Genomic DNA, 27847 nt, shown 5'->3' with positions numbered 1-27847 from the left:
TTTAAATCTAAATCATTCAATCCAAAGTCCAAACACAACCTTAATTTCAACATGGATTTTAGATACAAAAGCTTAGTAAAGTTTTGTCAAAGTTAAATAAAATTGAACCGATCTCATATGAAATAAATCTATTTTCACAATCATATTTATATTTTTATTAAAATATTTAACTTGTTGATTTTAAAAATTTAAGAGATAATTACTATGCAAAAATAAATAAATATATTTATGAAAAAATATTTAAGGTTCTCACATGAAATTTATATTTTAAATTTAAAAAAAAATTTAATCATAATGCTAAGGAAAAAGAAGTTTTAAAATCTCAAGTAACAATTGAAGAAACTAATTCACAAAATCTCCATTAAGATATGATTGATACTCAAAAATTTTATGTAACTACTGTTCGGTCTGATGAGCAAAAATTACTTATGATGGTTGGCCTAGACCAAGTGATCCGGGGAAAAACAGCTTGATCGTGTGATGCTGAGCTGAATCTTACGCAAACGAACAAGTATTATAGGTCACCGAAAGTGCTCCTGATGTAATTCCTCTAATGCTTGAGTCAATCTAGATATTAGACTTTAGTGTGAGTATAGCAGTGGCAGTAATAACAGTTTGTGAATGTGTCTAACAATGTGGAATACATGGTATTCATAGAATTAAGACCAGATATCTTGGATGAATTTATAAATTCTTAGTATATTTCTATTCTCTCGGGATTATTTCCTTGCATCAAGAGATTTGTTCTAGAATTTTACACGAATAGGACTTTATTCACTATCATATTTAGTTTGAGTTTGACTCGGTGCACTTTCAATTCGGCCGCCCGACCCTAATGGGCTCAGCTCTCCTTGTTCCATTGTGCTATGTCTGTTACCGGACAAAGAATAATGAGTCGGACTCCGAGTAGTATGTAAGCTAGATTGACAATATCTCCGTCCACCAAAACGCAAGTCTACTCATCGTGCCCGATGACAGGCTGAGGCGAGTTCGTGATCCGTCCCGCCTAATAGCATGTCGCGGATTAGTCAATCCTAGCCTATTTTGAAAGTGCTAATCATTACACAATAGATATACAGTACGAGCAATACTATTTTTATTTTAAAATGAGATGGGAAATTGGGTCGGTGGATTTTAAAATTTCGAGGTGTGATTGCTTGTTGGGCCTATAAAAAGTGGGCTAGCCTAAAGGCTCTGGACTTACAGTAACTAATACAAGCAATAACACGAGCTGAGTTGATTACTGAACATGTTAAATGGGCTGAAAATCATTGATGATAATATGGGCCTTATCTTGAAACTTTGGATTAGCTGATGGATACAGGTGCGTCCAGAGGCCCAGTATAACGCCACGATGTTTTCGGGTTAATGTGTGCGTTTATTCGCTGAGATCTTAATGGATAAATTAAATTTGCTTGAAAAATGTTCAAATCCCCCCTCCAAGATGAGATTCAAATATTCATCTACAAATACAAATTCCGCAGTTAGATTCACATAGTTCCATTTATTTATGGAAAAAAGGCTCCGATTCTCGCTGCGAACCTCCGCCGAGGATTTCCTTTCATCCGCCGCCAGTCTTCCCTACAAATCCTCCAAAACCACCGTCAAAGCCTTAATCAACACCCTTGCTCCCACATCTAACTTGACGTCCACTCTCCCTGTATTCCTACGCAGTTCAATTTTACAATCCATTGTCAAATTCAAAAACCTAGCTGACTCAACTTCCAATGCATCGCCCAAAACTCCTCCTGCTAAGCGCCTCCGAAGGTCCTCTAGAAATAAGCAAGATGACGAGGCATCTCACGCCACCAACTGCGAAGATGAGAGGCAGTCTATTGCTGAGAAGCTTCGGGTTTTTGCACACATTTTGCGCCTCTGTGTTTTCCATCCTGAAAATGTGTTTTCCGCTTCTGATTTGTTGCCTGCTGCTCAAGAGTTGCATGATAACTTAATTTTTTTCGAGTCTGACTCGGGTTTGCTTTCTGAAATTGCTACTTTATGTGAAGATTGGTGGAAGGGGAATTTATCAGGGAAGGAAACCCTGATAACTCAGTCGCTGCCGGTTATTTTGTCACGATCATTGACTTTGAAAAAGAAGGTGGACGTCCACAGAGTGTACGCGCTTCGGGATGCTTTTATGTTGTTTGATTTTGAAGATGACAGCATTGAGGACTTGAAGCATTTGTTGATTCGCTGCGTGATTTCACCTTTGTATTTGAAAACAGAGGACGGCCTCAAATTTATAGCTTTTTTGTTCGGACTAAGTGCGCAGCTTGCCAAGGAGGTGTTTGCAATGATTAAGTCTCAGATTCCTTATCGGCGCAAATCAATGGTGGAGGCATATGGTGAAATTATTTTCAGAGCATGGAAAGCAGTGGAGGGGTCCAGCAAGGAAGAGATTGAGAAAGGGTTCTTGCAGGGTTTGATTGAAGATGCGATATGTGCCAGCTCGGAGGCATTAGCTGCATCAGTTAGGCGTATTTTGAGAGTTTTTGTTAGTAACCGAACTATAATTGGAGTGGAAAAACTGATTTTTCATCTGACAGAGCCCGTGATTTTTCGTTCACTTCAGGTATTATTTCTAGCTGGTAGTCTTTACGGAGATGAGAGTATAAGATACTATTCAACCAGATCATGCATTTTTTTTAGTTTGGTTTGTGTTCGTATATAAATTTTAAATACCTAAATAGTCCACAGCTATGAAATGCATGAATCAACTTGTTGAATATGTTAGTAGAACCTCTTGAGATTTGAAAGAGAAGGGATTTCTGGAGATCCTCCATTAGTGATAACTTTGTTATCCATCTATATAGAAGCTAAAAAGTGACGTAGAAATTATAAAAAAACACGCAATGGGGAAGTTTGTTTGCGATTGATGCCCTTTTGTCATGCTGAAGCATAATTTGCAGCCACCTAACCTGCTTTGCATCAAGAAGTCAATTAGTAGTTGTGGACCTTTCATATTCTGTTATTCACTGATAGAGGCCAACTAATTAAGCATTTGGCAGGTGCTGTTTTTACTTGTTAAACCTGCTTGTGATGGTTATCAAACATCTTGGAATTGTAGCACTTCGATAATGGACGCTGAATGCCCATTTATCTTCCCAAATCTAGCTTGGACTTTGAATTGCTTATCTTAAAGTGTTACCCTTCTACATGCATTTGGTACCATTACATGAAGGAAACAGAATATAGGACAACAGTAATCTGGAAGCTCCTTGCCCTTGGCCCCTTTAATTCCTCATCGTGAAAGATAATAAGGAGCTAGATAATTGATGATGAATAGAATAATAGTTTCCGGAAAATTTTATTCACCACAGTCTGTACAAATTTCAGTATTTAGCCTTCCTTTTATTTGATATAACTAATTCTAGAACCTCGGATACAAATAGAAAAAAAATCCAAAAAATATGAAATTAAATATAAAATGATATTGTTGTACTTGTTTTGTACTGCATGGTAACATTATTTGTATCTTTAAGGTGGAATAGTAAACCTTAAGTTTGTTTTTTTAGCTTTTTCTTTTTCGTAGTAAATATGTGGTTCTGGCATTACATGAAGTTGAATCTTGATCAATTACAAAGCGGTGGAAATTATACCTACCTACCTTTTCTGAACTTTAAATTGAGAATTGAAACATACTTGTTTAGTTTTTCCTAATGGAGTTATTTATGCATTTAATAATTATCATGATACTCCATGAATTCGAGGAGAATTTTTGACTGCCTTCATTTTTGCAAAATGCTCATGACATGAATCATGATCCAATTTACCACCTACAGGTAATTTTGGCTTCTGCAATGCTGTGGATAATTAAATTTGAGATTATGTGTACTGACTTAATGTTGTATTTGCATTATATGTTCAAAAACTTTATCGTTCCTGATTATGCAGGCATCAAACTCAAATGTTCGTCAAAATGCATTGCACTTACTTCTGGACCTGTTTCCGCTTGAGGATCCTAATGCAACTAAAGAGGTCAAGGATACACTACTTGAAAAGCAATTATTTCTGTTGGAGAAACTGCTCGTGGATGAATGCCCAGATGTCAGGGTTGTATCAGTAGAAGGCAGTTGCCGGATTCTTTGTCTGTTTTGGGAAATCATTCCTTCATCAACCATTACAAAGATAATTACAATAATTTTTGACCATATGACACATGATGCTTGCACAGAAGTCAGACTCTCCACTGTGAATGGTGTTATGTATTTGCTTGGGAATCCTCAATCTCATGAGGTTCTTAAAGTGCTTTTACCTAGATTGGGACATTTGATTTTAGATTCTACATTAGCTGTACGTGGTGCTGTCATTGATCTCCTACTTCTCTTGAAAGACATCCGGAATTTTCATTTCCACAAGGTACAGATCAGACCTTGAAATTCAACCCCATGGTATTTACCCCATGGTATTTACCCCTGTCTATGATTCTCTTTCTATGACCTATATTGTTTGCCCCTTCAGGTAGTTTCATTAGATACATTGTGTTACACACTTGCTAATGACCAACCACTGGTAGCAAGGAAAATCACTAAACTTCTTGTCCCGTCATACTTCCCATCTAAGGTTACCGAAGAAGAAGCATGCAAACGTTGTATCACTTTAATTAAAAGATCACCTACAGCAGGAGCAAGGTTTTGTGAGTTTGTGGCATCAGAAGGAGCATCTCGTAGATCTCTAATGAAACTTTTTAAAGTTTTGATCAGTTTAACTCTGTCATCTGTTAAATTGGAACAAGAGCAGATTGTGGGTTTACTTCTTGCTGCATCCCACCTATGCAGCAAGCTTGCACATGATGGTTCTTTCCTGACAGCTCTCAAGGAAGCGTTACCAAGTGACAAACTGAAGCGCCTGTTTACTATTGCTTCCACTGCACGAGCTCAATCTTCTGTCTGCAACATGGTCTCAGCCACCTCTCCGGGTGCTGTAGATGACCTTTTTGAGGAGTGCCTGGGTTTGACCACAGAATGCGGTGATTTATCAGGTAATGTTGAGAAGCAAATTGAAGTGAGGTCTGCCCACAAGATGATCTGGTCTTGTGGTTGGTTCAATGACATGTTTGAGGCTCTAGTTGGATTTCTGCAGAAAGCTGCTTACGGATGTCATGTTACCTTTGCTATAGATCTAGGTAAAAATGGTAATCATGCAGCAAAACAGAGGAAGAATAAGTCTTCCACTAAAACATCATTACAATCCAGATATAGCAGAGGAAAAAAGTCATCTGACAATGCTAAAAATAATTTTTTCATGGATTATGCAATTGCTGCTGGAGTGTCATGGCAAATTACGGACTTACTGCAGTCTGAAAATTCAAGACAAGCTATATTAGAATCTCGAAATTTAGAAAACGCATTCAATGCACTGAAAGTAATTTCTGAGGCTAGTATCCTGAATTCCCTGAAAAATGATTGTATGGACACATCTCCTGTTGCTGCTTATATGACTCTTACTCTTCTTATGTCTCTTCATAACATCAGAATAAGCGGGAACAAGGATCCTACACAGGCAAGTGATATTTCCTTCTGCTATGATTTTAACAAAATTCCGTGGGATTTGGTCTTTCATTTGTTCATATGATCTTTCACTTGTTTTATACAACCCCTAATCATGGTACATTTCCTGACATTCTCTTAGATGTTTAAACTGAATGCTAATGAGTGCTGGGTGTATGAGTGAAGGATAAGAAGACAAATAAAGTTCAAAGAAATAACATGAAGGAATTTTTGTGAGATATTTATTATATATGCATAAACATGTAACATATTTTTTAGTTTAACAGCCATAATCATATTATGTACTAAATGGCGCACAAAATTGTCATTAGGCTTGGCATTGGTCAATCTTCCTCTGTTAAATTTAGGCCTGAACCTTCAATCAGGACGACCTTATAATTTCGAGGTTAAAAAAAGCAGCCTTTTACGCAATTCACAGCCAAAGGGAGATATGGCCAAAAAGATAAACTGTGTCCCCTTATGATTTACCCCAACCGCGGAAAGCCTTTTATGGTTATCATCGCCATTAAACTGGCAAGTACGACATGTGTTATTAAAATGCGTGCAACATTTAAAACCAATTTCTCGCCTGTCTCTTTTTCTATTCCAGGCAAGTATCATAGACTTGACAATGGACCATTTGCTTCACTGTGCAAACAAGATATTCAGAACTAATGAACATAAAAGGCCAGAAAATATGCTTTCTGTATCAATGAAATCCAGCAAGAGAGCGCCTGTCTATGAAACAAACACAAGGGAATCTCAAACAGGTATGTCTTGCTCGCCTACGACGGCAGCCTACCTTTTCCTGGTCTTTTCAACTTTTTAAGGCAGATTAGTGCAAATTATGGAACATTTTGTCGACTTCTTGGGTAAAAATGGCTTTTTAATTGTGAAAGCTGTTAATTTTGTGGATTATTTGATTTTTATTGACAAGAAAGATGACATGAACACTCTGGATCTTCTTCTGATTGATTACAGTTGTGTTTTCACCTGCATTTTTATGATTCTAGCTTGTTTTCCTTTTTCTGATTTCAGAAGGCATGCATTGAATCTGTCAGCTTTGATACTTCTGTACAGGTGCCAGTTTAAGTAAACACATGGGGATATTGAATGTGGAGAAGATGCTACTTGCAGTTTTAAAGTTTATCGTTGATGCAAATGCTATGAATCTTGTTCCAAACTGTCAAGAAAGATGCTTGAATTTTGCACTGGAAAAATTGAAATTCATCATCTCCAATTTAAGGCGACACTTCATTGCTCGGACACAGTTCTTAGAAGAAGACCTAAAGGAAAATTTTCATTGTTTAAAAAGCTCGTTTACATACGCAGCAAAGTTACTTAATTTAGTGTTTAAAACTTGTGAACCTTCATCACCACAACCAAGAGCATATGATCTTGTCAATGAAATGTTTAACCTCGTTATTTCGATCGAAGAGTTTTACGGATATGGATATGCTGCTCGTTTTGCTGCCATTGTGGAGCCATGGATTCCTGATCTGATTTTGGCTCTCGGATCCTTCCACTTGAGGAAACATACTCAAGAAGAGGGTGTTGGTTCTGTTCTATCCAGGAATGACACATTACCTCTTTCCTCATGGAAAAACATCCTAGCAGTTATCGAGGTTCAGGAACTTATAATCTTAGAGGAGGATACTGAGTTTATTCCAAACTCACGGTTTTCTGCTTTCAAGAAACTTGTGGAAACAATGACTCAGATGTTGAGAACAAACAATAATGTGCTAGATGCTGTTGGAGCGATTTTATTAGCTGATTCACTACAGGCACTACAGAGCAAGAATTACAACATCGTCCTTGGGTCTTTTGCATTTTGTCTGCGTAAAGTTAGTCCAGTCAGAAGACCTTGAACTGAAAGAACTAAAGTTTATGTTGGCGTCCTTTGAACAGCTACACTCTAAATTGGAGACTGAAACGGAGGAGCTAGGTGATGGTGATCACGACAGACAAAAGTTGCTCAAAGCTATAGCGTTGCTCGAGCCTGTTTTCATGTCTTCGGTGTTTGATTGACAGAGGAGATGCTCAATGGAAGAAATGTAAACATTGTGTAGGTTCACAGTTTACATGACCTAGCATTCTTTTCATTAGTTTGTGTAATTGTTCCTATATAAATGGATGCTTAAATGCTGTGCAGCCACCGATACATTTTAGTGATGATGCTACAATTTATTATGTCCTATTTTGTAAGACAAGCTCAAGTATTGTTCGTGCACTGAATGAAAACATTTATGTGACTGCACAACTGATTTTTTTAACATTTATACTCGTATAGAACAAGAGAAATCAGTTGATTGACTAAAAGACCTACACCATTTGGCAGTTTACATGCCAAAAAGCCAAAGACATCAACTGTTTGACAGACTATTTGCATAAGAATGAACAATTTCCCTACTCCCTTTACCTACACTAACTACTTCCATGAAATGGTTAATCACAGGTTTTACTTGATTCCTCTGGGAACTCCATAAAATCCGCAAAAAGGGTATGGAACTTCTCGACTTTCATTACCAGTATAAGATTTCTTACAGTCCCAGCCGTCAATTCTTATTCTTGGGATGATGTGGCGAGCTATAAGGACCATGTCAAGAATCTTGCATCATTCATCTATTAGCTCTCTATAGGAATTCTCTTCAAACCTACAGCAATCGGCATGCCCAAGAATCCAATGAATATGCTGAAAAACCATTGCAAAAAGGTAAGTGGAGTTGTGTTTGCAAATGTGCCAAGGTATTCAACGATTATGATCTGGAATAGCACTGTAGAACCAAGAACTGATGCAAAAACATAGTTATCAAGAATTCCTTCGAGCACATCGATTTTCTCCATTTCTCTGGAGTTCACCTCATTGAAGAGCTGCGGCAAACCAGAAGTGTTTAAGGAATATAGCACAATGAAGAATCTGTGGACATGTTAATGGACACTGTTTAAGAAAATTATAGATAGCAACAGATACCTGACAGAAAACAAATGAGTTGAAAATAATCGTGTTGAGGATCAAATCAGAATCAGGGCAACTATGAAGCATGAATATTGTCTTTCCCCAAGCTTGAAGAAACCATATGACCAAAAACTGATACAAAGATTGCCCTAGGATGTTCCTCCACATAACAGCACTAATGAAGTTGCCCTTCCTTCCAACAGGAGACCTTTTCATTAGCTCGTCGCTAGGAGGCTCGGTTGCCAGTGCGAGTGCACCTAATGTGTCCATAATCATATTTACCCACAGGAGTTGAACTGCAGTCAGAGGAGCAGTTCCTGAAAATGCCACTTCGAAGCATGAGAAAAAAATATATTTCCCAAGTACAAAAGGATGGAATCTTATATTTGCTTAAAAAGGCTTTGTTACCAGTCAAGCAGGCAGAGGAAAAGTTTACGACCAATGCAACAATATTAACAGTCAGCTGGAACTGCACAAACTTCTGTATGTTAACATAAACTGAGCGTCCCCATTTGGCAACAGTCACAATTGTGGAGAAATTATCATCCAAAATTATGACATCCGCACTCTCTTTTGCTACCTGATTTCATCACGTTGTAATAATTAATCTCATGTATGCAAAAAAATTGATTGGACAAAAGGCACATCATTTTATTCAACCATCTCGTTTTATTAAATTACCTCAGTTCCTGCAATTCCCATTGCAAGTCCAATATCCGCTTCATGTAGTGCAGGAGCATCATTTGTCCCATCACCAGTCACTGCCACAACCTCGTTAAATGTTGTTCTCAAGTGCTTAACCAATGTGTGCTTGTCTAGTGGCGAAGACCGAGCCATAACCTGAGATGCATGCAGATGACCATCAACCAAAAGCTGTGTGTGATCTGACTGTCATGTTTCATTAGGCCTTATTGGGAGGTGACAATTCATATTTCCTAGTTGGGAAAAACTAGTATTTTTCAGAAGTAAACGTGTTAGTTACCTGAATCTTGGGAATTAATTCAAGCAATTCCTCCATACTTTTTTCGCGAAAAACAGGACCTTCAATGGCTATACCATCATCAGTAAGTATCCCACACTCTCTCGCAATAGCTTTTGCAGTGTTGATGTTGTCTCCTGTAACCATCCGAACAGTCACGCCAGCTGAACGGCAAAGTGCAACAGATTCCCTTACTCCGGGACGTACAGGATCTTTGATTCCCACAATCCCTATACAAGTATAACCAGATGCTGGAATAGCATCGTTTGGGGAGAACCCGTTTTCGAGTTCTACATAGGCAAGACATAGTGTTCTCAGAGCCTCACTCGCAAACTGATCAATGGTTTCTTTAAGACGACAAATGGATGCTTCATTGAGGGGGACAACTTCACCATTCGAATCAATCACCTTTTCACATGCAGCAAGAATAATCTCTGAAGCACCTTTAGTATGAGCTCTAAGTCCGCGTCCTGGAAGCTCCAACACAACACCCATCCTCTTCTTTGTGGAGTTAAATGGTTCGACCTTCACTAATTTATTCGCTTGTCTTTCTTCCCGAAAATCGCCTCCAAGAGACAGTCCAAACTCCAAGATAGCTGTCTCAGTCGGAGTCCCCAAAATCTCTCGTTTTCCTTGCTTGTTAACCACAACTTCTCCACCAGTATTGTTGAAAATGGACTGCAACAGAGTTTTAACAACTGTTTCAGGAAGCTCAGAGCGTAGAGCAGATGTAGTTCTTGGTTCGCTCAGATCCTTAACCTCCATACAAATGTATGATTTCACCACTGTCATGTGATTAGTCGTCAACGTCCCGGTTTTGTCACTACATATGGTTGTGGCCGACCCCATTGTCTCACAGGCAGCCAAGTTTCGTACAAGAGCTTTATCATTCATCATTTTTTTCATGGCAAAAGCAAGGCTCAAAGTCACGGCTAGAGGGAGCCCCTCAGGAACTGCAACAACAACAATGGTAACTGCAATGGCGAAGTATTCTAATAACTCTAAAGCATTGTCTCCTGACCAGCGAAACATTGTTCCCTCATGCCATTTAAGGCCAACCATTTTTTGAACTAAAACAGCAAATGTCACCACAGCAAAAAAGAGGCCTATCTTTCCGATAATAGTCGCCACCCCATTAAGTTTAACTTGCAATGGTGTTTCCTCGTCCCCTCCTTCACTTAGTGTTGCCATTAACTTCCCCCACTGAGTTCTCATGCCAACAGTGGTAACAAGCATCTTGCACGAGCCATCTTGGACCTTGGTTCCAGAGAGAAGAAATGGATTTTCGGAACCAACCATGACCGGCTCACTTTCTCCAGTCAGACTAGATTCGTCAATCAAAACAGAGAATCCTGAAAGAAAAAGCCCATCTGCAGGGACTTGATCACCGATTGAAAGATGCACAATATCACCTGGAAGAAGCTCGTATATTGATATCTTCTGTCTGTACCCGTTTCTTGTAACCTGGATGGCGATTTTCTTCTTTTCCTTGTCCAAATCCTTGAATTGCAAAGACTGACGATAATCACTTGTAGCTGTCACAAACACGACCAACAAAATACTAGCAACGATCCCCAGTCCATCATGAGCTCCCTTTGGCCATCCCTCAGTGGCAATGCCAACCATCAAAGAAATAAACGCACATACACCAAGGATCATGAGGGTCATATCTTGAAGGGCTTCCCAAACAAACACCCAAAAGCTCCGAATTTCGCTTTCTTGGAACTTATTGATGCCATAACTCTGTTCTCTTCGACTAAGAGATTCAGTATCAGTAGAAAGCCCATCTGTGGAGCTTGTGGCGAGCTTTTCTACAAGGCCAGATGCCCCCCCATGAAACTTTAGCTTTTTAACATCGTGACCTTCGACTATGGACCCTAGTTCATCAGCACAAATCCGAAAACCAGCAGCTTCAACTTCCTTAGGTACAGTGTAATCACTCGGCTGCACACCTGTACATAATTTAGCAACAATGGTTCACATTTAAGAATTCATGGAACCAAGAAACTTCTGTTCAAGCAATTTATCAGGAAAGTTACCTTGTATGAATTGGAAGGCAGCTTTTGAGACCAGGACCGCTATTCTCAACTTCTCCTGACACACACACACACATGTATATAACGAGATATATATACAATCAGCCACATTTGCAAACTATGTATAAATTATGATCACAGACAAAGACTGGAAAACAACCCGAATTTTATTTGATACAACAGCAAGAGTAAAGGAATTTCAGTGAGAAGAGGAACAGATTGACTGCGGGTAATCCCTTTTTTCATTATCCAATACATTTGAGATTCTCCGACATTTTAAAGATCAATCAATATTCATAATTGTGACATTAATTTATGACCAATCGAGAATTCTTGATTAAAAATCCTCCATTCCAAGAAGAATACATCCAGTGCATTTCTAAGAATGATGTAAAAATAAAATAAAATGCTGAAAGTGAACTACACATTGTAAAAATGTTGGTTAGAAGAAGGGAAACCTGATTAGTTTTGCGCATGGCAGCAGCCTCGTGGCGCTTGGATAAATTAGCAGTGAATCTGAACCGTCGCTTTGGGTTCTTAACGAACCCACAGAGATCCCTCCATCGCTGCAACGCCTCCGCCGACGCATGCTTCGGCTCCACGTCCCATTTCTCACTCAATAAACTCTCCATCCCCCCCTCAACGAGCTAGCTCTCTTCTAACACCTTATTATTATTATTATTATTATTATTCCAAAATATTTGGCACTATATTTCTCTTGGACACTACAATCTTCTATCTTTTATAACTACTCGTTGCATTTCGAATATTTTATAGCCAGGGGCCTCGTCAAGGGACAAAGCTCTGGATAATTGGATTCGGAAAGAAACGGGTACATCCAAGAAATTTCCAAGTACTTCCCTGAAAGAAACTTCCCACTAAACTTCTACTCAGAATCCGCCAAAAGAAAAAACGATGTTAGAGATAAATTTGTTGGAGTAAAACGATGATCCGATTTCTTGGCAGGGGAAAGTAGAAATCTGTGGTTAAAGATTAGCGAAATTTGCAGGAATACAGCTCCTATTTTCTCGGAAGGTTGAACGAAAAGTGCGAGTGAAGATGAGAATTTTCATGTTGACTTCGAGGTTGGTTAATGCTGCTGTTATAAATTATGTTGTGTGTCTATAAACGTGTAATAAAAAGTATCGTACAAAAGAAAAATTAATTCACTAAAGATTGTCTAGCGCGTTACTTTTTCTCGGTCCCCCTTCCCACGCACACGCGGAAACGAGTTAAAACGTCACTTGGTCTGATATATGATGTCATATTATATTATATTATATTATAATAATAATTTTGGTGGTCTCTTAGGCACCCGCATTGGTGGGTGTTATAACACCCACCACCTCATCAAAAATCGTGGGGTCCACATGCCACATACACATTACATTAACACATCTATTCTCTCATATTTATTTTAACATTCACACTCATTATTTGTAGGTCCCGCTGTCCACTCATTCATCTTACTCTTATTTTACATTAAATAAATTCAATTTCAAATTTTGTAAGAAATTTAAATTATTATTATTTTATATTAATAATAATTTGTTTTTATTCAGTACGTAAAATAATTTAATTTTATGAGTGTCATTTAATTAAAATTAAAAATTTATTATAAAGCTAAAATAAAACAGTACAACATATAATAATAAATAACACTTGCATTAAATTTTAGAAAATAAATTAAACTTAAGAAAATATGTAAAATACTAATTGATCGGAGAGTTACATTAACGAAAATGAAAATTACAATGAATGAAAATTATAACAAATGGAAATTACAATAATCGAAAATTACAATAACTGTAAATTAAATATTCCATCTCCCCCTAATCTCTTGACATAGACGTTCGTGGATGATAAGTTGCTCATATGTCATTTGCGAAGTATCCTTCGAAAGGATTGCATATTCCTTTAGTTGAACTTTGGCCATAGCAGCTTTTGCTTTCATCTCCTCTACTTCGAGTTGTTTTTGTTTCATTTCAACTTCAACTTTTTTCATGCTTGTATATTCAGTAAACTTTGCAAACATATTGTCCAAGTTTGTTGTCATACACTCCATGTCCAATCTCGTTTTACTTTTTCCCTTCCTTTTTGCTGCCTTCTGACCCATTGGACGATTTTCTTCTTCAATTAGGTCTACATGTAGACTCGCATCTTGGTTGGATGAGGTGTTGCTTGCTCCCGACTCCGAGGTCCTTGCCTTCTTCGTGCTAACATGGTAATCAACGGACTGTGGAGTAAACATTGGACGGTCTTTTACGATCCTCCACACATGCTCAAGATTAAATGCGATGCCGTTATTTTCCGCACGATATTTTTCATACGCAAGTCGTAGTATATCCTCATCACTGTGGCCGCTACGATATGCACTATAAATACTATTGTAATTTGCATTGAAGCGATATACTTTTTTTTGGATGGTATTGTGCCAGTGCGATCGTACGACACTTGCACTTCTATTGGGTGTACCTGCGGGACGATTATCATTGTAGTAGCTTGCAACACGTCCCCAGAAAGCTTCCGCCTTTTGATCATTGCCGATGATTGGGTCATCGCTGATAGTGACAAACGATCTCGCTAAGACCTCGTCTTCAACCTTTCTCCAGGTTGACCGTTTTTTTCTACCCTCAGCGCTTGAATCCACATTCTCCAAATTTACGACTTCAATTGGGGATTCACGGTCGAACAATTGAGTTTCTGGGACGAAAGTCGGAGTGACCGGTTCATTTTCCGTCAGAGAAATAAATGGCATACTGGTTGCATGTGGATTAGATGGATAGTTTGGTGGATATGGATTATATGGATAGTTTGGTGGATATGGATTGTAAGGATAATTTGGTGGATATGGATTATGTGGATAATTTGGTGGGTGTGGAAAATATGGATATTTTGGTGGAATTTCCGAATTTTGGGAAGAAGTATTTTCTTTCGGATTTTTTGGATAACTCACGAAATTTCTAAAAAATCCTCGGTAATTTTCATCCATTTCGGAACAAAGTAGGATTTAAGAAATTTTTGAAAAAAAACATTTTGAGATGATGAAAATAGAAGAGAGAAGATTTTTGGAGTGAAGAATAATATGTTTTGATGTTTGAAATAATTTGTGTAGTGTGTGAATATTTATAGATGAATATATTATTTTTTTAATAAATTAGTCGTTATCTAGCCGTTAATTACCCGTTAAAACAATTTTTTAATTTTAAAAACAAAAACATTTTTTATTTAAGTTCAGCGACGGATTTGAAAAGCCGTCGCAAATAGCGACGGTTTTTACCAAACCGTCGCTAAGTTTCGAATTTTTTTTTAAAAAAAACTGACACAGGGGCGTTCATACACATATGAACGCCCCACACTCTCTCTCATGTGAGTGGACGTTATAACGCCCACTCACATTGGAGAGTGAGTGTTAAAGGGGTGTTATTATATATCTTTCGATATAAACGATTACTTTGATAATAATTTATTTAACAAATCGGATGCTTCACAAAATATTTAAAATAATGGTAAAAATTTGTGTGAGACGGTCTCACGGGTCGTATTTTATGAGACATATATCTTATTTAGGTCATTAATGAAAAAGTATTACTTTTTATGCTAAGAGTATTACTTTTTATTGTGAATACCGGTAGAGTTGACACGTCTCACATATAAATATTCGTAAGATCGTCTCACAAAAGACATACTCTAAAATAAAAGGCTTCTGCTTGAGGTCAAATCTAAACCACGTTGCTTAATTTATTTAAAGAAATATATGTTGAGCCTATTCAAAGTTTAATTAAATTGATATATATTGATTTTGTGTCATGCACTATAAAGATTTTTTTTTTTTTTGCCTTACCAATAAGAACGCATATATATAAAATTAGTACAAATCCTTGAGCCTTAAATTTTGATGAATTTGGGATTGTCAATCATTATCCAAATGCCAAGTGAACTCAACTTAAGATTTTAGACATTTTATTTTCTTGATAACGACCAATTATTAAATAAATTGTATCACAATATTGCTTCAACTATTTACTTTAACAAATTTCGGATTATATTTTTATTTCCTTAAACATAATAATAAAAAGTTTAGTACAAGAAATGTTACACACTTTGATTGGTTTTTATGTTTGATATATTTCGTTCGACAAAATTAAATATTTGTAGTTATTAATTTAATAGGATTTTATAAATATAACATAAATTTATCTAAATGCATATATATATGTGTATGTGTGTGTGTGTAGAATTTTCAGCGTGCCAAACTTGTAAGTTGGAGTGACTAGTGAGTTAATATTCTGTTAATTGATGAAATAATCAAGGATACATAATAAATAAATCAATAATTAGTCGCGAAACTGGTCCGTCTCGGATTTTTACGACAGGCCCCAGAACTGTCATCCCTGAACATGGCCCAACCTTGACGACTACCAGATCGCGGTATTCTAAATCAACGGTCCAAAACACAAATCCTTTTTTTTTCTTTTGCTATCATTTCGTGTTGAGTTGTGTTTCTGTTTCTCTAAATATCGAGCTTCAAAATGAACAAGGGACCGGGAATCTTCTCTGATATTGGAAAGAAAGCCAAAGGTAAATGTTCGATCTAAATTTAATTTAGTATCTGCTGTTTAATTTTTAAGATATTTTTTATTTGCTTATTTACGTTTTCATTTGTAGATCTGCTGACGAAGGACTACTTTTCCGATCACAAATTCTCTGTATCCACCTGCACTGAATCCGGAGTGGTGCGATTTTCCTCTCCTTTTGTTTTCCAAAGCATTAATTGATGGTGTTTGTATGGATATTATGATAAATTTGTGTGTGTGGTTTCTATTATTATTTGATTATTCAGGGATATTATGATATATATTTGTGTGTGGTTTCTGTTATTATTTGATTATTTCGGAAAACATCGTGTCATGATTTAATAATTTACAATTTTATGATTTCTTTTTTATTTGTGGTTTCTGGAATATGTACTCTATCCTATACCATTATTTTGTTTCCTTGATTCTTGTCGATTGGCTTTTGACATATGCATTTAGTAGTCTAAATAAATTACTCAACAACTACTGCACTTAGTTTATTGTTGTTTTGTTTCTTCGCGTGACTGCTGATGAATGCTTTCCAGTTGTTGCTTGAGTAGTTCATTTATCGGTGTCGATTGAATGAGCTTCAGTACTTCTGTCTTTTGACATTTTTCCTTCTGATTTCTGTAATATGTTTTTTCGTCAGCTGCATTGTTCTTTTCCAATCTCTTTCTTGCATTGGCTTCAACGGAGATTAGGATCTCTGGTTTAGTAAGTGCAAGTGTCTTCATAAAATTTTGGTAATCTGTAATGGATGTAGACTAGATGGAAACAACAGGCTCTATCTCAGCTTGGAGAGTGGTGACATGTTATGAATTTTTATCCGGTGTTATTTCAAGAGGCAAATGAAATAAGTTCGTACTTTCGAATGAAACCCGGCTCTACCAGTACTGGTATCGAATAGTTATATTTGACATTAATACCTAGCATAAATTGGATTGAAAGGTTAAAACAATCATCTATTACTTAAGATGTACCTATGATTGAAAATGTGTTGTCTATTGCTGCAGAAGCCTATTTACTTTACATTCTAGTTTAAATGGTTCCTTGTTTTGAATATATGATCAGTTCTCGGAAATTGATGTATCTTCGATACTTTATGAAAAGAGAAAAGAATCCGTTGCAAAAAAATATGCATGTGTTTTTGGCTTTTTGCTTTTGAATTCTTTTGTTTATTGCATGTGCCAAGTTTCTCAATAACATCTGGTGTCTGATGTTTTCAATAGACAATCTATAACAGTCTGCCGGTTTATTTGGGTATTTTTTAAAGTGTATAATCTATGAAAGAATTGAGATTAGAAGGAAGAAAATGAAATTGCGGGTACTTACAGAAGTTGGAGGAAATGTTAGAAGGTATAGATGAGAAAAGATTTTGGTTGAAGTTATTGGGCAATATAATTGACAATGAACCCTTGGACCCTTGAGTTGTTTCTGGCGCAGAGATCATGACGAAAGTATGTTAAGGCTCTTGTTGTGTTGGGATACCACTCAAGCTGTTGGAATAACTTAGATGTCAATGTATAGCCGTAACAAGTCTCTTTACTTTCTGTCTGAGATGGTTAAAAATAATTCAGTCTCAAGTACAAGGGTATGCTCTGCTAGTCCCTCAGACTGCTTTACCTCGAACATTCGCTTTGGGTATTCCTGTTAGCTACTCAATATTTAATGGTTTGAGTTATCTGTCAGCTTGTTTGTCAATGTCCTACCTTCCTCAACAGCCAACTGCTGTCTCCATATGTTGTTTTTTTAATCCTCGTACTGCACTTTTTTTACTAGTATTTCCTGAATATATAGGCCTTGATCACGTCCACTGTGAATAAAGGAGGCTACTCCTCTGGCGATGTGGCAGCACAATACAAGTATAACAATATCTTTGCTGATGTCAAAGTCGACACGGAGTCAAATGTTGGATCCTTAAATCTTTATCTCATCGAAACATGCTTATCCCATTGTCACTCATATAATCCCTCTTCTTCACACAGATCGCAGCAACTCTGACTTTTTCTGATATCGTCCCCTCATCAAGGACCATTGCCATCCTAAAATATCCCAATTATGAATCCGGCAAGGTATACATTCTTTATATTTTCTGAACAATTTTAATCTCCCACTGGCCTTCTTTATCTCACCCACTTTTACATTTTGCTTCTGCAGCTGGAAATTCAGTACTTCCACCCTCATGCATCCCTCACTGCAGCTGTTGGTATGAATCAAACCCCTCCAATTGATGTTTCATTGACCCTCGGTACCCCCATGGTTGCTTTGGGTGCTGAGGCTGGTTATGACACCACTTCTGGTAATTTAACAAAATACACAGCTGGCATCTCTCTGAATAAACCCGATTCTTGTGCTTCAATACTTCTGTAAGTCCAAACATTGTTATATTATATCATCCAATACATATATTAGATTAAAAACACTCTCTCGCTGACTTGCTGTCATATTCTTTTAAGAAAGATTTAGACCCTTGTTCAATTCTTGATAGGAGTGACAAAGGAGACACCATAAAGGCATCGTACGTACACTACATCGATCAGTTGAAGAAGAGTGCTGCTGTGGGAGAGATTGCCAGAAAATTCTCAACGAATGAGAACACATTTGCATTTGGAGGATCCTACGCCATTGACAGGCTGACTCTTCTGAAAATGAAGTTTAACAATCATGGCAAATTGGGTACCGTTTTGCAGCATGAGTTCATTCGCAAATCATTGGTGACTGTATCCAGTGAATTTGACACCAAGTCTTTGGATAGAACTCCAAGATTTGGTTTATCACTGGCTTTGAAGCCTTGAGAACATCTTACCGAAGTATGATGCTTCTTTTATGTGGAAGTTGCGCTGGAAGGAAACGCAGAACAATCAGTTGTAGAATGAAACTGTTTACAGATTTACCTCCTTTGTGATTCTTGTCGAGGGTTTTTGATGTGAAATATTCTTTAGAGTTCTTCGGTGCACGTAGAACTCATTTTGTGATTAAATTTTACTTATACCGAGCAAAATGCGTGTATTTCTTCGTGCCAGTTGCCATCAACTCTCTATGCATGCATGGGAGGGGCGCTTTTCCAGTTTGTCTATTTTCTTAATTTTGACCACATCGCATTTGTCTTCGCCGTGTCTAGTATTTTCCAACTCTACCAACCACAAGATTCAATTATCGACGTCGTCGTTGCCATCACTAGCATTTCATGCATTTTTTACATAAATTTATATATTTTTAATTTTCAAACATAAAAAAAATGCGATTTCACTATCTGAGCTTCCAATTTTCGTTTTGCCCCCTATGCCTAATTCATCGGATCTTTGTCTCTTCTCTACTTCCCGTGTTTAATTCCGATCTCGTATTACATTCCAATCTCCCATTACCGCCTATACGCATACTTGTTTGAAATTTTGGGCGTGCAACTACGAGGCATCACAAACAGACGGGTACTATTTATCGAGACTCATAGAAAGGGTTCAGTGAAAGAAATGCATGTGATAACATGATCACAATCTTCCCTGCAGTTCAGGTATTTGGTTTAAAAGTGGTGAGTAGAACAAAATAATGAGGCACCAGTCCTACCCGATTAACGTGGAATGCCAACGAAACTTGAGACATTGTTCCTTTTTCACACGTGTAAATAACTCCAAATTAAGATAAAATATTTTAAGATAACATTGAACTGATGTTTGTAAATTTTAAAGGATAATTCATAGAAAAAACAATGATAATCATGTTCTTAATATTTTATTCGATTTGAACAAAAAACGCCATGGAACCAGAACCCCGAAACCTCTTTCCCACAGCACCTAGCGTGTAGTAGAGTCAAGGAGAGTCGCATTGGGGGGCTTTGGCGTGTACTTTGAAGAATCGTAAGTTGAATATCGATTGAGAAAACAAAAAAACATGCACGTTAAAAAAACTGAGAAAACATCCATGGAAAGCCAACTGAGCTCACCAAATGTTTAAAAAGGCAATGAAATTCTAATTTAACTCGTTTACTTGTAATGATATGTAATCATTACTCAAAGATTAAATGTACGGTCCCATCGAAGGCCTTGTAAGTCGAAAACATAGAATTTCAGGTGAAACGAGATTTAAGAGAGAAAATCAAATTACAACGAAAACATACATAGTCCGCCACAATCATATTCCCTCTGATAAATCCAACAATTAAATTAAAACATAATAAAATAGCAAAAAAAATTAACGGATTCACCTATTAATCGATGGTTTGCATAATATCCTCAGCTGTGAACTTAGTAATATTAGATAAGAAATTTTCTCACCCCATTGTATATAAAAAAACTGGAGGAAATCCTTTTGTTTTTTGGGCTTATGTTAATACTAATTTGATGCCCAATAAAATCTATTATTAACTTGTTTTTGGATCCTGAATTTTTCGGGAACTAGGTTTTTTTTTCAGTTTGAAATTAATTTATTTTTCTATGTTTATTTAATTAAATATAAAAAATAAATTTTTGAACAATATTAGGAAAGTTGTAAATAACATGTAATTCATCGTAACACACTTATTATCATACTACAAAGTTCAAATTTTAATTTAAATCGTCAAAAAAAAAAATTTGAAGCTTGTCATTGTAAACCTTAAAACTTTGTTTCTTTATTTTTTTCAGGTAAAAGCTTGTATCAAGTCAATGTCTAATAATAAATAATAGGTCTATTGTGAAGCTATCTCAGATATGTTTATCTGTTAGACCAATCAGCGTTGTTCATATTTACAATAATAAATAATAACATTTTTTCGTGGATTATTCAAATAAGAGACAAGTCTCACAAAATTGACTTATAAGACCGTCTCACAAAATTTATTATGAATAATAAAATTATAATTGTTCAAATGCTACTACTAAGCTAACACGTGAAACGTAAAATTATCTATAAATACATGCATACGTGTATTTATATTAAGAAAAGTCCAATAAAAGATTTGCATGTCTTAAATGCATTGCTCGCTGCATTATCGATATGCCTTATCTGATGTAGAAAATGACTTAATCCGATAATTCGGAGGAAATTGTATTTTTTTAAAAAAAAATTAAAAAAATCGATGAAATATTTATATGAAAAGTAAAAGAACATGTCAAAAACTTGTGTGAGAACGTTTTACGGGTCGTATTTTGTGAGACAGATCTTTTATTTGGTTTATACATGAAAAAATATTACTTTTTATGCTAAGAGTATTACTTTTTATTGTGAATATCGGTAGGTCGGTTCGTCTCACACATAAAGATTCATGAGATCGTCTCACAAGAGACCTGCTCAAAAAACAGAGAGAAGAGAGTAAACAAACATGCGTGTCAATTTATTTTATATATGCATCATATACGTACATATATTTGATAAGTGATGTATGTATACACAACAAATGCTTTAAAAAGGGGAATTAAAAAATATAATCTGACGATTAATTTATCTACATGTATAACTACAGAAAAATCTCCCAAAATGGATGGCCTCTTAAATAGCCAATTGATATAGCATTCGATTTTCCCGTGAAGGTCTTAATGACGAATATAATATCAGTTGAGTAATTCGATTTTCTACTCTTTTCACCATTATATATAATATCTATATATACGCACATTTAAATTTGGTATCTTTGTTATAACTATCTTATCTACTTTAAAAAATCTTTTAGATTTATAAAAATATTTATTTATCTTTACTGCTAGGAAGGGGGCCGGGGGTTTCCCCCAGAATATGTATGAATATATACAATGTGAATGAATGAAATGTATCACAAAACGCAGCATTTATGATTCTTCACATGCCCACCAATTAATGTACCAACCCCAGCTCCCTAATCTAAACCAAACAGGCGCTCAATATCTTCTTCACGCTCTCTCATAAACCCTTCAAAAAATACATATACATTCTGTTATCAAAATCTCTCTCTCTCTCTCTTATATATAAGTATTTTATGTAAGTATTCTTCAAGAGAGACGATGGAAGCGGGGTTGAGGGGTTGGAATGAGTTGGGAATTGTGGGAACTATATATGAAGAAGAAGATGAAGATGACGATGCGGATTCGACTATACCTTCTCAGGAAACTACCCCTTCGCCTATCCTACATGTTTCTACCCAGAAACCTTGGTAAAACAAAGTCAAAACAACGAAAAATTTGTGCCTTTCACTTCTCGAGCCTCACTTTTCGATGATTTGTTAGATTTTTATTTTTGTTTTCTGTGTTTTGTTTTTGTCTCAGGTCATTTGGTAGGGTGAATCAGCATCCGGATGTAGTCATACATGTCCAGGATTCTTCTTTCCGCCTCCATAAGGTCTGTTTTTATGGCTTATTTTTTTTCCCTTCAATTCCCTATTTTTCCTTATTTGGAAAACGTTATGACTTGTGAGTCGTGATGATAATTTTTAAGCTTAATCTTGGCTATGGATGGTGAAAGGAAATAATCTCTTACAGTTTTAAAAAGAGACACGAAGTTGGAAATTACTAGGTTTAAGAGTGTTTGTAAATATAATTTACTATATTTTGCTGGAAATGTTGCCACCAGAAATTTCTGTATATTTTTTAGTAAATGTACTTAATTTTCCAAGGGAAAGTGGCAGTCATCTGTAGGTTGTTGGTTTGTAAAACAAGAGCCATTTTTACATCCACCAATTGACAAAGGGAGTAAATTTTTTTTGGTTAAAATTGTAATGAAACCAATAATTTGGATCTTTTGAGGTTGTGTTTAGATGGATTTATTTGAATTTGTGATGATACATTATATTTATTAATTAATAAATTAACTAAATGAAGGGAAACATTTTGAATTTGAAAAGTCAAAATTTTTTAAACAACTTCAATGAATTTATATTGCAGATTTGAAATGAGTCCTTCCGTTTATTTATTTTTTGACATATATTGATTTTATTTACGTAAATTTGATATTAATTTAATATAAATTAGAGTTGTATAAATAAATAATAAATAACCCTATGTAAATTAAATTAATAACATAGAAAAAATTGGTTCGTTAACCTAAATAAGTGTGCCATGAATTGTCTTACATCGAATTAAATGCGGCATATTTACTCTTACCTCCCCGATGGCAGCGAGTCCTGATACTGAGGAGTGGCTACTTGAAACGGCAGCTCAGCAAATTGACGGAAATAACCCTCAATCCGCCGTTAAAGATAACGCCCGAATGCTTCGCCTTGGTAACGGACTTCTGTTACGGATCTTACATAGCCATAACGCCGTTCAACGTCGCCGCACTCCGTACCGTCGCGGAGTTGCTGGAGATGACGGAGGTTCACGGCCCGAGGGACGAGAATTTGCAGCAGAAAACGGAAGCCTTTTTCTGCCGTGCTGTTGCCGTTAACAAAGAGTACGCCTCCATCGTGTTGCGGTCATGCTTTCCGCTGCTTCCGGAGGTGGAGATGACGGCGGCTCTTGTTAGCAGATGCATTGAGGCGTTGAGTTTGATCGGTGAAGTTGACGGCGAAGAGGCATGTTTGGATCACGTTACTAGATTGCATGTTGAGGATTTGCAGTTGGTTTTGGAGTCCATGAGTCAACGCTTGACTGAAAGTCACGATCTTCTTTACAGAATCATTGACCTTTATATCAAGGTACAGTTATAATAATTTATTTTTATTTTTAAAGAATATTTGTTCTAATTCCTCTGGAGAAACAATGAAGCAAATTTCAATTGCCCCATAGATGCATGTTTGCCGTGCATCATTTTTCTCACAGCCTAAGCTCTGCAAAACAACAGTAACCGCTTTAGTCGTACATTATTGTTTGCATGTGAAGTGACTCAATGCGAAGTCCCGAGCTTGAGCTAGTAGTTTACCACGCAGGAGAAGGATAGAACAGTATCGGAGGACCAGAAAACCCGGATGTGCAACTACATAGACTGTAGCATCCTATCCCACCGAGTCCTCATGCACGCAGTCCAGAATCCCAGAATGCCGCTCAGATTCGTCGTCCAAGCCATGTTCGTTGAGCAGCTGAACACTCGGCGCTCCATCTTATCCAACCAAACCCATAAAAGTCACCAACCAAAAGACCCAGTCACGCTTGGCGCCATCCTTAAACGCGATGTGGCACTCCGCCAAGTGACTCAGCTCAAGAACGCAATGACCACGACAACTTCGAGAATCCAGTTCTTGGAGAAAGAGCTGAGTGGCATGAGGAAGCTGTTGAGTGATGCGGAGAATATGAATATTATTAATTCGGGTCGGTCTGCCAGTTTTCGTTTCAGTTCGGAGGGAAACAAGGTGGATAGGGGACAAATTGGTTCCATATCTGCGTCAAGTGTTCGAATCGGGAGTAGAATCGGGGCAGAAGGGTCTTCTTCATCAGAGGAGTCGTCTGAGGGGGCTCGAAGTGTCGAAAAGAATCTTCGTCAGAGATTAATGCATGGATTGAAGAGTGCATTTCGGTTACGAAGTTTGGTTTCCAAGAAGAAGTGTGACGCTAAAGGGTCTCTGAAATTCGGAAGAAATGTTGAAAATTCAGGTAATGGAGGTGGTGGAAACGAGGAAATTGTTATCATAAGAAAGGATCAAGCTTTTCACAGGCGTTCTCGTTCTAATTCTTCTGTGTAAGAAATCTGGTAATGGCAGTTGTAGGTTAATTTAGACCAGCCTTGTGTGAATTCAGTGTGCATAAACCACAAAACTGTATTTGTTTACTTGAATTGACGGTTTGATTCATCCCAAGGACCATATATCTTGACATCTCGAACTTTTTCCAAACCTCATCTTCAAATCTTCAAAAATATATACATAACTTTAAATGATTTGTGAGTTGGGCACAAGTTTAGTCCATGTAAGTTGATGCATGATCGAGCTCTGCATTGCTCAAGCAGCTAATTGCAAAGGAGCGTCGCTTTCTTCACTAAATTCTTGAAAAGGAGATGCGGTTAGATACGGCTGTCAGCTTCGTGGTTCGGTTTCCAGTTCTTGAATCATGCAATTATTATCGAAAATGATACGAGTGAGTGACTCCTCATGACTCATTAATTGTGATCACGATGTCTACCATCCTTTAAGTTACATGCCAAAATTGTATCTATTTTTTCATCATACTCGATTTATTTTACATCGACTGTAATAAAGGACACTCGTCAGAAATTGTGAGTTGCGCCAACCAGAATCTATGCACATAGAATGCTATTTGAGAATATGGAACCAAAGTAAGATGAATAAGCTATTTTTCAGGTGTACCCCAGCACTTTTTTGCTTGTTTTAAGTAGCTTATTTTTCTCAATCGAGAGGATTAGGCTCACGACACACATAGGAGGAGGTTAGAATAGACTTATATTTAACAAATAAAATTTGGAGATATTTTTTAAGATAAAGATGATCCATCAATAGGTCCATGTTCAGATTCAGGGTGCTTACTTGAATTGAAAACGAGAGAATATCTGAGAAAATTGACACCCATTCCACTTCAGTCGTAGTTAGAACACAAAGCATAATAGCCATGATGAACGATCTAGCAAAGGAGCTCAAAGCATGAAAATGGCAGCAGAACAATAATCTTGCCAACTACCTATATTTCCTATGCTGCGCTCCGGACAATCCACAGCTTGGCTAGCAACCCCGCCCTAGTAAAAGGCTAAACAGCTTAATCTACCACCTGAGCCACGATTTCTGAATGCTTAGAACTGAAGTACGAGCAAAAGGAAAAGAATGTCATGGACGCTATTCAACACTCAACATCTTTATGTTGAAGATGGAGGGGAATCTGATGAATAACCACGAGAAACATCAGTTGCATATACGATCAAAAAGCTTACATCCCACGACTTTCTTTACCTTTATTCAGCTTTATCCTAAATTAGAACCCCATCACAAATGGTGTCTCTCATTTGCATTTTGTATAACTATAGTTGTGTCAACACAACAATCATGAAAGCCTGTTTTGGTTTAATGAATTACAAGAATATACTTGAATCAAACTTTAGCCTGGCATAAGCTTCAACATTCTTTTCTCATTCCAAAACCTGGTTAGGAAAAATCTTGAACAGGGAGTAGGTACTGCGACCATTAAAGTATGCTATCTCCCATTTTGGGCGTTCCCTCTCATCTCCCTGGTTACCAATGGAAGCCATCTTTCTCCTCTAATCCTTTTCAGCCCTGCTACCTGTTCTTCCTCTCTTTTTGTGGCTGCCTTAGCTGCTGCTTCTCTAGCTTCAAGTTTAGACAACGACTTCTGGCATGGAACCCTTGATGCAATAACAATATCATCCCATCGACAACCGCAGACTGCAGTTGCTTCTTTAAATACAAAAAAATAATGAAAAAAATAAGCCGAACAAAATGAAAATTTTCACCTGGAGTTGGGCTGTTACTCGTTGTAAAGCATCAATTAATTGTTTTCACCACCTTCCAAAAAATTGAGCTTCGGGAAAAAAAATACAAAACTCTATAATGTAAAAGTTCAAGACCCTACTGCACAATCCCCTTTATATTTGATTAAGATGGTATTAGGGGTAGGTAATTTTATGGGCCTTTCTTACCCAATACTAAACCACATGAACTGGTATACGTTGGATAATTATTCTGGACATATTTTTTCGGTTTCAGATCTACATACAAGGAGGCATGTTAAAACAAAAACCTTTTGTTGTCAAAATTTCTATTGAGCTCAAACTTTTGGGGGAAGCGAACTTCTGAAAATTGTTGCCAAATCAGAGAAAGCTCACCTTCTTTGATTTTTCATTGAGCTCTTCTCCAGGGAGAATTTTTGGTTTTTTTTGGGGTCCATGAAGCTCATCTGGTCACACAAACAACTTATAATATCAAATTCAAGTCAACAACGACAAAAACAATTCACAATTCCTAAAAGAAAATGATCAAGGAGTGCACTTCAAAGATAGCCAGCAAGCATCTCTAGGTAGACAAATTTAAGGTACTGTAATGAAATGTGAGCAGAAACCAACAGCAGAATTTATAGTCAGGCAGCTCTTTACCTACGTGATAAAAAAACTATCCCAGGAGGAGCATTTTTAAAAAGTCGAACTCCAGCATCACTCGGAGTGGAAATTTTGTCCGGAGTATTGTGAGTTGTAATTGCCACCACTTCGAGAGTCTTATACAATATCTCATCCAGTAACTTTCGCGCCTGTAACATAGATAGACAAAGAGACGCCAAAGGCATAACTATATAAAGAGAATTATGCAATTTGGCACACCCTAAATATGCATTTTCTAAGGGTTCCATAGTATAATTATAGATGGCAACAATATTCAAACATTTTTGAGAAATGGGCGACCACAATTTTCAACAAATTTTGAAATGTTACTCAGAAGTCATACTCATAATATTAGTAGTTTATTAAGACCGGACAAAACAGCTGAATTTTATAAATTATCTTGGAATCATAATATTAAGCAAAACTGGAAATATCTTACACATTGAAAAAAATCACACCCCTGCAATCTTCAAGAAAACATCAGTGATCTCTTGGTGGATCTTAAAAACATTTCAAAAAATATAGTTAAGCAATAATAAATAATTGATTGAATGAAACATTATCAAATGTGCTGTTTACTTTTAACTAAATATGCACGAGGATCTTGTCCATAGTGCTATTGCTTTCCACTCGCAAACACTGAGGGAAATAAAAGGTTTATGTCCATTCTCATAGAACCAAAACAAGAATCAAACACTTGAACGACGTTCTCAATAAAATAAGGCAATGGGTAAAAAAAATCCTAAAAATGCTATTTTTAGATTTTCTTGCTAACCGTATCGTCAAATAAAGACGTGAACGAACTCAGCTTAGTGATACTCCTGGCATTGTAGCACAACTGGGATCCGTGCTATGTCGAACTTCAATTTTTCTTT

At 36.8% G+C, this 27847-nt stretch overlaps 5 protein-coding genes and 1 long non-coding RNA gene across 6 annotated transcripts; 4 read left to right on the top strand and 2 right to left on the bottom strand.

Moving 5' to 3' along the window:
• Positions 1-1434: 1434 nt before the first annotated feature.
• Positions 1435-8173, top strand: LOC142536987 (uncharacterized). Its single transcript, XM_075642500.1, is given in 6 exon segments — positions 1435-2572; positions 3895-4359; positions 4462-5502; positions 6100-6259; positions 6570-7294; positions 7296-8173. Coding segments are annotated over 6 exon segments (3675 nt in total). The 5' UTR covers positions 1435-1510; the 3' UTR covers positions 7518-8173.
• LOC142536988 (calcium-transporting ATPase 2, plasma membrane-type-like) lies at positions 7777-12535 on the bottom strand. Its single transcript, XM_075642501.1, has 7 exons — positions 11919-12535; positions 11464-11518; positions 9428-11376; positions 9127-9285; positions 8854-9025; positions 8461-8762; positions 7777-8360 (listed from the first exon to the last, which is right to left on the bottom strand). Exons 1-7 carry the CDS (start codon positions 12090-12092, stop codon positions 8115-8117), a joined length of 3057 nt encoding a protein of 1018 aa, XP_075498616.1. The 5' UTR covers positions 12093-12535; the 3' UTR covers positions 7777-8114.
• Positions 12536-13273: 738 nt separating this feature from the next.
• On the bottom strand, positions 13274-14452 carry LOC142537873 (uncharacterized). The gene has a single exon (XM_075643356.1). The coding sequence runs from the start codon at positions 14450-14452 to the stop codon at positions 13274-13276; it is 1179 nt and encodes a 392-aa protein (XP_075499471.1).
• A 1378-nt stretch (positions 14453-15830) lies between these two features.
• LOC142536986 (mitochondrial outer membrane protein porin 2) lies at positions 15831-19107 on the top strand. The gene is made up of 6 exons (XM_075642499.1): positions 15831-16041; positions 16129-16196; positions 17835-17945; positions 18023-18109; positions 18195-18403; positions 18526-19107. Exons 1-6 carry the CDS (start codon positions 15993-15995, stop codon positions 18830-18832), a joined length of 831 nt encoding a protein of 276 aa, XP_075498614.1. The 5' UTR covers positions 15831-15992; the 3' UTR covers positions 18833-19107.
• Positions 19108-19697: 590 nt separating this feature from the next.
• On the top strand, positions 19698-20230 carry LOC142538083 (uncharacterized). The gene is made up of 2 exons (XR_012818641.1): positions 19698-19895; positions 20122-20230. It is a non-coding gene; the product is annotated as an uncharacterized LOC142538083 (long non-coding RNA).
• A 1554-nt stretch (positions 20231-21784) lies between these two features.
• LOC142536985 (BTB/POZ domain-containing protein At3g49900-like) lies at positions 21785-24705 on the top strand. The gene is made up of 4 exons (XM_075642498.1): positions 21785-22137; positions 22250-22322; positions 23098-23616; positions 23848-24705. Exons 1-4 carry the CDS (start codon positions 21989-21991, stop codon positions 24595-24597), a joined length of 1491 nt encoding a protein of 496 aa, XP_075498613.1. The 5' UTR covers positions 21785-21988; the 3' UTR covers positions 24598-24705.
• Positions 24706-27847: the final 3142 nt, after the last annotated feature.

The sequence above is a fragment of the Primulina tabacum genome, chromosome 2, assembly GCF_025594145.1.
Source record: "Primulina tabacum isolate GXHZ01 chromosome 2, ASM2559414v2, whole genome shotgun sequence".
Lineage (NCBI taxonomy): Eukaryota > Viridiplantae > Streptophyta > Magnoliopsida > Lamiales > Gesneriaceae > Primulina > Primulina tabacum.
This window is presented reverse-complemented; position numbering and strand designations above follow the sequence as displayed.

Bases quoted from the DNA above. Each gene is read 5' to 3' on its own strand.
- LOC142536986 (XM_075642499.1), top strand. From the start codon at position 15,993: ATGAACAAGGGACCGGGAATCTTCTCTGATATTGGAAAGAAAGCCAAA. The intron at 17,946-18,022 runs GTTGGATCCTTA...TTCTTCACACAG, and splicing joins AAGTCGACACGGAGTCAAAT to ATCGCAGCAACTCTGACTTT. The intron at 18,110-18,194 runs GTATACATTCTT...TTGCTTCTGCAG, and splicing joins CCAATTATGAATCCGGCAAG to CTGGAAATTCAGTACTTCCA.
- LOC142536988 (XM_075642501.1), bottom strand. From the start codon at position 12,092: ATGGAGAGTTTATTGAGTGAGAAATGGGACGTGGAGCCGAAGCATGCG. The intron at 11,377-11,463 runs GTAACTTTCCTG...AATTATGTACAG, and splicing joins TGCCTTCCAATTCATACAAG to GTGTGCAGCCGAGTGATTAC. The intron at 8,763-8,853 runs GTAACAAAGCCT...TGGCATTTTCAG, and splicing joins TTCCTCTGCCTGCTTGACTG to GAACTGCTCCTCTGACTGCA.
- LOC142536985 (XM_075642498.1), top strand. From the start codon at position 21,989: ATGGAAGCGGGGTTGAGGGGTTGGAATGAGTTGGGAATTGTGGGAACT. The intron at 22,138-22,249 runs GTAAAACAAAGT...TTTTTGTCTCAG, and splicing joins GTTTCTACCCAGAAACCTTG to GTCATTTGGTAGGGTGAATC. The intron at 22,323-23,097 runs GTCTGTTTTTAT...CCCCGATGGCAG, and splicing joins CTTCTTTCCGCCTCCATAAG to CGAGTCCTGATACTGAGGAG.
- LOC142537873 (XM_075643356.1), bottom strand. From the start codon at position 14,452: ATGGATGAAAATTACCGAGGATTTTTTAGAAATTTCGTGAGTTATCCA.